The sequence below is a fragment of the Gigantopelta aegis genome, unplaced genomic scaffold (assembly GCF_016097555.1).
Source record: "Gigantopelta aegis isolate Gae_Host unplaced genomic scaffold, Gae_host_genome ctg3847_pilon_pilon, whole genome shotgun sequence".
NCBI lineage: Eukaryota > Metazoa > Mollusca > Gastropoda > Neomphalida > Peltospiridae > Gigantopelta > Gigantopelta aegis.
In genome coordinates, this window is record NW_024533546.1 from 14,088 (window position 1) to 24,585 (window position 10,498).

At 30.4% G+C, this 10,498-nt stretch overlaps 1 protein-coding gene across 1 annotated transcript; it reads left to right on the forward strand.

The window, feature by feature from the left end:
- Positions 1-2,342: 2,342 nt before the first annotated feature.
- On the forward strand, positions 2,343-9,341 carry LOC121392460 (serine/threonine-protein phosphatase 6 regulatory ankyrin repeat subunit C-like; the record flags this gene model as incomplete). Its single annotated transcript, XM_041523660.1, has 5 exons — positions 2,343-2,435; positions 4,185-4,388; positions 5,070-5,168; positions 6,701-6,793; positions 9,189-9,341. Coding segments are annotated over 5 exons (642 nt in total), but the record flags the coding sequence as incomplete, so codon positions are not given.
- Between the last annotated feature and the right edge of the window lie 1,157 nt (positions 9,342-10,498).

Below are 10,498 nucleotides of genomic sequence, written 5' to 3' on the forward strand. Positions count from 1 at the left end.
CCGACAGATGTACTACTACCTCTTTACCAAGCATGGAATTATTTTCATTTGTTATCTATGTTTATATGGTAACCAATAAAGTGTCTTTTGTACCAAAAATCTTAATAGCTACTCATAATAATTTTTTTTCATTAGAAGAACTTTTTCAATTGTACAGTAAGTGATGTTCCACTAGATCAAGAGCTATTTAAAGTTGTAAGTAATACTAAATACATTCTTGTACTATAAAGATAAATAAAACAAGACCCTTATTGCAATATGGTTATAGCATTACTCACATTAATTATAATAACACAGTAATTTCTAGAATAGTAGTAATTAGTAATAAATAGACTTGTTGCCATAGTAACATATACATTATCAAGTTGCTTGTTTCTTCATCATACATCAAGAACGTAAAGTAAATTATAGTGGAGCCTCTAAATAGTAGACACCAGGGAGGCTAATCTAATATTCTGTATATATATATATATCAATGTAAAATTAATTAGTTATTTTAACAACAATTTTACTTAACATAGGTACATAGTTAGATTAGTTACAATAGAATAGATAAGCTTACATGAGCATACATAAAAAAATGCATTTATGCACACTTTATTAAGTTGTTATAAATTACTATGCTATTTGTTACTTCAGCCAAGTGGATTGACTTGTTTTCATTACTGCTCAAATAGAATTGGAGTATTAAAGTGTTTAATCAGATTAGACTGACTTATGGTCTTCATGGTTGTCTAAATCCAATGCAACAGGATTAATTGGATCTGTGATAAAGTTTTGTACTATTTATTAAAGTCTTTATTATGAAACTACATCAATTATAGAATGATTTCTTTAAACTTTGTAATATATTGCTTGTATAATTTCCATTAATTAATATGTTGTTTGTTAATAGTTCTTGTTTAACGCTATGAATAACTAGATTCTGGAATTACTCAAAGAAAATGGTTGCTCCTACCGCCATTGTCCAAGCATTGTTAAAAGCACTAAGGTATATCATGATGTATTCACAACTTTTTTTTGTTTTTACTGTTATGTTATCTGTGAGTGTTTGCACCAATACAAAAATTAACAGTATCCTATTGCAGTTTCTATGACTTTTGCATACGAGTATAAAAATATTTAATATTAGAGTTATTTGTACAGAGTGAATACATTAAAGTTATTTCATTAACAGATCTGCTGCAGACGAAACAAATACTTCCATTGGTAAGTCCAATTTAAAACAGACAGCCAAGATGCTTTTTCAGACTCCACCCACCTTACTAAAAAACCGCACCCAGTCCAGTACTGACTCTACATCATTGGACTCAAATAATGTATAATAGTATTTGTGAATTCTTAACTCAATACAATATCAGATGGTCTTTTTTGCTCTATATAATGTGACAAATATATATTCATTTTTGTATATATAAAAGTTTATATCCAATAATCTGCAATGACCTTATATGGATATATATATATATATATATAAACCACGTAAAACACCCGTAAAGCTTATCTTACAACACCTGTTAAAAATGAAGGAAATGAATCATTAGATGTGATTGGAATGTTAATATTAATTGTGACTATTTACCCACACAACTGACAGCTCACTAAGTCTATGCAAAATTACATGAAATTAAACTCTCAGACTTGATACCAAAATTACATTTATTATAAACACAGTAGATACATGTAAGCTAAAGTCAAAAACAAGTCATGTATTATACATGTATTATACATTTATCTTTTCATCTATTACATGTTGTTAATTACTAGTACTCTTTAATTAGTTATCAGTTAAATTTAGCATATACACTTAGGATTTGTCTGTTAATGGACATTGTAATAGCAAACCCTAATTAATGTACTAACTCTGTTTGGATTAAGAGCACTTTTCATGTTATTATATATCATGGTATAGTATATGTATGGTATAGTATGGTATGTTAAAATAGGTCATAAGTATGATGTCTTAGTGTCATGGACATTTCCCTTTCAGTAAAAAAATTGTGACATGCAACTAATTGTTACAGTTGGTTAGTATAAGTCAAAATATTCCCCTGAAACCAGATAAAATTAATAGTAATTATTGACCTTTGACCTCATTACAGTCATCATAATAAACTTCAGTTCTGCAAAGACGATCATTAGCTGTTATTAGTCCAGAAGAAAACATTTAGTATGGATAAGGTAAATGTGTTGTACTGTTGTTGAACTATATTATGTCTATTATATATTGACACTTGTAGACTTATATATTCTAACTATTTGTTTAAAATATTTATGAATGTCAGTATTTTAGCTCTTTTATAAATAACTTATTAGTTGTGATATTCTATAAATATTTTTAGAATAAGAAGTTACTCACTGCTGCTGAAAATGGAAACTTAGAAGAAGTGAGATTAGCTCTCAGTGAAGGAGCTAATATTGATACACAGGATAAGGTAACAACATTATGTTTTAACATTGTGATAAATCATCCTCTATAAATGTGACTATCTCTAATATAGATAATATATTGAAATAGAGAAAGGCAATTTATTGCCCCTTTCTATTTCAATATAATTATAATATTTATTTACATGCTAAACAACTTATTGCAAAAAAATTGATATTTTTATAAAGCTTTGATATTGGCTTGATGCTTATTTATTCAAGTGTCTTTCATGTATGGCCTCATTATAGGTTTATTTCCAGCAATTTTCAATTATACATCTTATCATTAATTATTGTAAAATTACCTATTATTTGTCAATGAGCTGTCTTTTAAGACATTTCTCTATTGTCATTATTAATCATTATCAATGTTTCTATAGTATATTTTGCATGTGTGAAGTGGACAAGACAAAATAATAATAACTATAATACAATAATGATGTTATACTCTAATTTCAGAACAAGAACACACTTTACACAAGGCAGCATGGCATGGACATATGATATAGCACAAGTGTTGATAGAGCATGGTGCTAACCTCAAAGCTACCAATAGAGTGAGTTCTTAGATAGTCTATATATTATATATCACTTATTTTTTATTGGCTAATTACAAGCAACAATGTTGAAAGACCTCACTAAAGATAGATATCAGGGTGTTGTTAAGCCTGAATCTTCTGGCAAAATAATAGGCATGGTATTAAGTAAGCTCAGAGTGCCACTATATCATATTTATCTCACATTATGTGGTAATTAAATATGTGTCGTTCCCTCAGGTTAAAGCTAAAAAGTCAAAAATATTTTCAGCAACCATCAAGCCACACCTCCAAATATTACAAAATACATAATAAATTAATTTATTAACAGCCACACCTCCATGAGGGCAAATTAGTTCAAAGGCTACAACATAGAGATTGGCATAATTATGTTTTACATTTTAAGATGGGCTTATTCTTCTGAGCTTTTTCAATTTTTTGTCAGGAAGTCTGTATTTCTCAAGAATTATTATTAAGTTATTATTATGATTTTTTTTCTATCTTAGTGAGATAAGAAGGGAACAATGCCAACTTCAACATAGATGTAAGCATTGACAGAGTTAGTACTAACCTTTAAATTAGCAGCAAAGTGCCTAGTCTGCATTGCCAGAAGTTCATAACATTGGCAATGCAACACTAATAGCACCCAGCCATATCAAAGCTAATTCAATCTCGAAGCACATGCCATTGACGTTATACCAGATAACCCACAATTGAATGAGGAAAATGGCACCCAACTTTTATTAAAAAGGGTTAATAACAAAAACCTCCAGAAAGGAGGAAAACATGGGGAGGAATTTCTTTGTATCTTTGCATTTTTGTCAGAAGGTGCTTATATTGCTCAGGAGGATCTTAGGTACACTTGTATGGTATCTGTAATTGTTATTTTTTCATCTAATGATTCAGATTAAATTACTAAAATATTTTCACTTGTAACTACTCACTTGACACGTTTCTGCCTACTGTTCAAGCCTAAAAGTCTAAGTATTTAAGATTTATATACTTTCTTACACTATAATAAAATATTTATTTAATCTTCAGTTGACATGAACCTATCCACATGGCAGCTGATGGTGGTCATACTGATATAGTAAATTTGCTAATAAAACATGGCAGCAATCTCAATGTCATTGGGTCAAGTGAGCAATTTAAATGATAATTCAGTTTTTAATATATATTTATGAAGATGTGACCATGTCAACTAAGTTATTATCTCATTCAGGACGGTGGTACTCCTTTGCATTTTGCATCCCAAAGAGGTCATGTGGACACTATACGTTACCTCATCTCTCAAGGAGCAGACACTACCATTAAAAACAAGAGGGGCCATACTCCAATGGATAAAGTCAAGGCACATGATCCAAACAGAGATGAGATAATAAAATTTTTTGATGAAAAAGATGAAACTGATGAAACTGATAGAAAGGTATGACACTGCATATGTTTTTATAAGAGCAAAATTCTTACCATTTTAAATTTCTGTTTCTTAATTTATTTGTAATGATTGAAACACGATAATAATATATACATGCAGACTAATATTATATTCTATTTATTTAAAATATTTATGAATGTCAGTATTTTAGCTCTTTTATAAATAACTTATTAGTTTTGATATTCTATTAAATATTTTAGAATAAGAAGTTACTCACTGCTGCTGAAATGGAACTAAGAAGAAGTGAGATTAGCTCTCAGTGAAGGAGCTAATGTTGATACACAGGATAAGGTAACAACATCATTATGTTGTAACATTGTGATAAACTCATCCACTCTAAATCGACTATCTCTAATATAGATAATATATTGAAATAAAAAGATATTTATTGCCTCTTTCTATTTTAATGTAATTAGTAATTTTTATGCTACATACTAAGCAACTTATTGCCAAAAGTGATATTTTTATAAGCTTTGATATTGGCTTGATGCTTTGTTTATTCAAGTGTCCTTTCATGTATGGCCCTCATTATAGGTTTATTTCCAACAATTTTCAATTATACATCTTATCATTATTGTAAAGTTTCTATAGTATATATTTTGCATGTGTGAAGTGGACAAGACAAAAGTATAATAACTATAATACAATAACAATGTTATACTCTAATTTCAGAACAAGAACACACCTTTACACGAGGCAGCATGGCGTGGATATACTGATATAGCACAAGTGTTGATAGAGCATGGTGCTAGCCTCAGAGCTACCAATACAGTGAGTTCTTAAATAGTCTATATATTATATATCAATTATTTTTTATTGGCTAATTACAAGCAACAATGTTGAAAGACCTCACTAAGATAGATATTCAGGGTGTGTTAAACTGAAATCTTCTGGCAAAATATTTAGGCATGGTATTAAGTTAAGCTCAGAGTGCCACTATATCTTATTTAACTCACATCATGTGGTAATTAAATAGTGTAGATTCCTCAAGTTAAGCTAAAAAGTCAAAATAACATCAAACCACACTTCAAATATTGCAAAATTGAAATTATTAACAACCACACCCTCATGCAGACAAAATAGCAGACTGTGGAAATAATAGTTCAAAAGTTACAGAATAATTTTTTAAATTAAGGATTACATAATTATGTTTTGTCCGAACGGTGCTTTTATTCCTGTAGAGGCTCTTGGGTACACTTGTATGGTATCTGTAATTGTTATACTTCATGATTCAGATTAAATTACAAAATATTTTCCATTAGTAACTACTCACTTGACATGCTTTGCCTACTGTTCAAACTAAAAATCTAAGTATTTAAGATTTATATACTTTCTTACACTATAATAAAATATTGTTTAATTAACATTCAGGTTAACAATGAACCTATACAATATGGCAGATGATGGTGGTCATACTGATATAGTAATTTTACTACTAAATTATGGCATCGATCTCAATGTCATTGGTCAATTGTGAGCAATTTAAGTGATACTTCAGCTTTAATATATTTAGAATGATGTCATCATGTCAACTAAGTTATTATCTCATCCAGGAAAGTCGTGCTCCTTTACATTTTGCATCCCGTAATGGTCACGTGGACACTATACGCTACCTCATCTCTCAAGGAGCAGACACTACTATTAAAGATAAGTACAGTAACACTCCAATGAAAAAAATCAAGTCATATGATCCAAAACAGAGATGAGATAATAAAACTTTTTGTGAAAAAGAATTACAAGGGTATTGCAATATATAGATAGAAATATGTAATCAATGATTATATGTAGTTAATCCATTACATGCATGAATGACTACAAACCATATTAGATGTGATTATAATTCAAAAAAGCTATTTGTCCACTATAATATAACTATTAATTGTATAAATGACAACATTATTTATTTTGGAAGCAGCACAAGCAAAATGAACTGTTGAATCAGATGGAGTCTGATGAATTTGATAGTGAGGTATGATACAGTTTATATTTTTTTAGAAGAAGCTGTATTCCTACCACTTTTAAAATTTGTGTTTCCTTAATTTGCATGTCAGTATTGAAGTATGATATAATATAGACAATGTAATAAGGGAGATATGAAAAGGAAAATGATCATGAAGTTTGGTGGTGATTAATTGAATGCAGTTTCATTTAGCTCAATTGTTATGTTACAAGTAGTTGTTTGTAGATAGCTAATATCTATAGTCTAGAAAGCTCATGATCAATTGGAGGCTGTTACATTACCTCATTTGATCATGAAAGCAGTAGTTAAATCAACTATAGTTATTTTATTGATTCTTCATTAGGATAAGAGTTTACTAGAAGCTATCCGATTCTGGAGATTTAGAGGAGTAAAATCTGCAATTGAGAAGGGAGCTGATTTAAACATTCTTGACAGTGTAAGATTAAAATTTGGAAGTGTTATAATTATAGAATAATTACTATATGTTATATGAAGACCATAGCTAATTGTATCATTGGTAATATTTCAATGAACAACCTTAATATAGAAAGCTCAATGTAAATAATATAGTTATGGTTCTTTTTTCTTTCAGGACTGCTGTAATATGACACCTTTGCATTTAGCAGCATATAAAGGTCATTTTGAAATTGTACGACTGTTATATGAGCAACATGGTGCAGATATTATGTGCACAGACAGTGTAAGTTTTATAACTTACCTTGACTTTTTTAAACTTCTACAACATAGGTTGGTGATACTCCATTGCATGATGTTTGCAGAGATGGTTATACAGATATTATCCGTTTTTACTCTCTAAGAAACCAAACATCACTGTTCGAAATAATAGTGGTAAAACCCACTTGAAGAACTTAAATCAGGCATTGATGGCAGAGATGAAATAGTCAAACTCTTTTCTGACCTACAAACTCAAGGTATAGGATTTCTCAAAACACTACATGCTACATACAAGCTTATAATATAATAGTACTCACAACAATTAACTCCATAATCATTACTATCTACACAATAGAAGTTCTCTTGGCAATACAAAATTGAATATTAGTACTGGAAATTATGATTCCAAACTTATATTGTTATCTATTACATTAGATACTCATAAATCTGATGCAACACTCAATCTTGTAGTTACACAGAAACTCCTGAGGATGACATTGTTCCTTTTTTAGAGAAACCTGTTAATGAGGTAAGCTCTTATATAACAAATGAGCTATATTGATAAATAAGAAATATTAAAATTAAAGACAAACTTTCTATTGCTTATAAGTCAATACCTTTTTAATGTTCTCATTATTTTTATGATAGAATGAAAACTTACTTACTCAGTCAAATTGGGAGATATTAATGGTGTAAAAATTTGCTCTTGATAATGGAGATGATGTGGATATTGTTGATGTTGATGTAAGTAATTAGTCATAAGAGTCAGTACACCTGTAATTATGTAGTGTTACATGATGGTATCAATGAATCAGTACCCTATAGTGTTACATGATGGTATCAATGAATCAGTACACCTATAGTGTTACATGATGGTATCAATGAATCGGTACACCTGTAATTATATAATGTTACATGATGGTATCAATGAATCAGTACACCTATAATTATATAATGTTACATGATGGTATCAATGAATCAGTACACCTATAATTATATAATGTTACATGATGAATCGGTACACCTATAATTATGCAGTGTTACATGATGGGTATCAATGAATCAGTACACCTATAATTATGTAGAGTTACATGATGGTATCAATTGACGGGTTTCTAATAATACCAAATGATTATGTACTGTTTGTTATTTCTTATAAGAACATTGATAAATGGACACCTCTATGTTATGCAGTAGACAAAGGTAATGCTGAAATGGTACTACTGCTTTTACAAGCTGGTGCCAGTCCCCGTGTTGAAACTACTGTGAGTTACTAACTAAACCTCTCTAGTTTAGTAGTGATTACATTAATGATGCTACTAGTACATATCTTTGTTTGTCTTTAAGTACTATTAATTACATAAGTTATATGTTCTGTAAATAATAATTATTATTATTTTAGCACAAGGAGATACCTTTACATGGTGCAGCATATAGAGGAAACATTGAAATAGCTAAGTTGCTATTAAAATTTGGATGTAACCTAATACTGTTGAGAAAGTGAGTGTATTTGCTTTCTTTAATAGACAAATAATATAGTCTTAATGATAACTTTAACCTTTGCTTTCACAGAGAGGCAATACTCCAATACATTATGCCTGCAAAGAGGGTCATGTGAACATTATACATTACTTACTAACTCAAAACGTGAACACAACCATTAAAAACAATGAAGATAAAACTCCAGTTGATTGTGTTGCACATGATAATGTCAACAGAGTTGATATTTTAAAACTCTTTACTGATCAGGTATATGCTATGCTACATTTAAACCAAGTATTTACTTCTTTTCAATTGATGTTCATTCCAATGAAATAAGAATTTACACATTGCTGCTGAAAATGGCAAAGTACATGAAGTGAAGGCAGCTCTTGATAAAGGAGCAGATGTAAACAGTCATGACTATGTAAGTTAATGACAAATTACTTTCAAATACTATTACTATACTTACTATATATGATGTCCAGAATCAACAAACCCCTTTACATTTGGCAGCATTAAAAGGCCACACCAAAATAGTCAAGCTACTTCAGAACACAATGCTGATCTAAACTCTATGATGATAAAGTAAGGAAATGGGCCCATTTGTTAGTTTAAACTTTCAATTAATTATTCTATCTTGATTATGACAACTATTTTCTATATTCAATGCACAGGATGGTAGCAGTCCATTACACCTTGCATGTAGAGGAGGCCATTTGGAGACTACAGGCTACCTAATATCTAAAGGAGCAAACACTATCATTAAGGATAAAAGTGGCAGAACTCCTGTGGATGAAATCAAACATCATGCTACTAACAGAGGATGAGATGTTGGAACTGTTCACTGGCAAATACAATCCTAAACAAAGTGAGATAAAAGAATTATTTTTCTGTAAAACAATTTTAATACATAAATATATTGGAAAGTAGTTACTGGTGCATTTAAAATATCATGACTCTGTTTTGTCATTGTAGCTACTGAATGGAAATTAATAATATTGATGAAGAACTAGTTTTAGAGAAACCTGACTATGGAGTCAAGTTAGTCATTCCTCCATCAGCTGTAGAAGAAGGGCAAAATGTCAAGACTGAAGTTGAAATAGTTACACCTCCAGAAAATGACATGAAGCTTCCTCCAGATGTAGAACCTGTAAGCTGTTTCTACAAGATCGAAACCACAGGAAAGTTTTCTCAGCTATCAAAACTCCATCTTCAACATAATGTTGAGGTCAAGTCAGAAGATGAAAGCAAACAACTAGCCTTTGTAAGAGCTAAAGGACCACCACCTTACAAGTTTGAGCTACTGCCAGAGAGTACTCAACCAAAATTCAAAGTTAATGATAAACTCTGGTGAAGTACAAGTCTCTGACTTCTCTCTGTTGGGTATTGTTTGGCGCAAGCTAAAGGGTATTATTCAACCTAGCTACAGTTACACAATGACCCTCTATTATATGTGGGTGATGTCGTCTTTGCAGGTAAAAGTAGTCATTTCTCGGAATCTTGGACCACACCTTGAGGTACGACTATGTTACATAATATTTATATACTTTGAAAGAAAATGTACATTGTACAACAGCATGAACATGCTTTTTAAACTAGATGTTGTGTTTTGTGTTGGTATTTTTTAATCTTTTGCTAGAAAATAAAGAAGGATGACTGTTTCAAAGGTTGGGCAAGAAGAGAGCTATTTCTTTCTACTTCAATCCAGAGAAAAATGCAGTGACAATGTCTGTTATTAATGAGTTCTACGATATCAAACCTATGAAGTCCATGCAAGGTACGTTTCATTTCTTGTTTATTGCTATGTTTGTAAATAAATTACTCACTATGTTACTATAGATAAAAAAAGAAAGACATTGATCAAAGTCAACCTACTTCACCCTTACATTTACTACACTTCAAAGTGGAGCCAAAAACACAATAATTCAAAGGCACTTGGTGACCTGAAATTAACATTGAAGGAACAAGAGATGAGCAATTTATT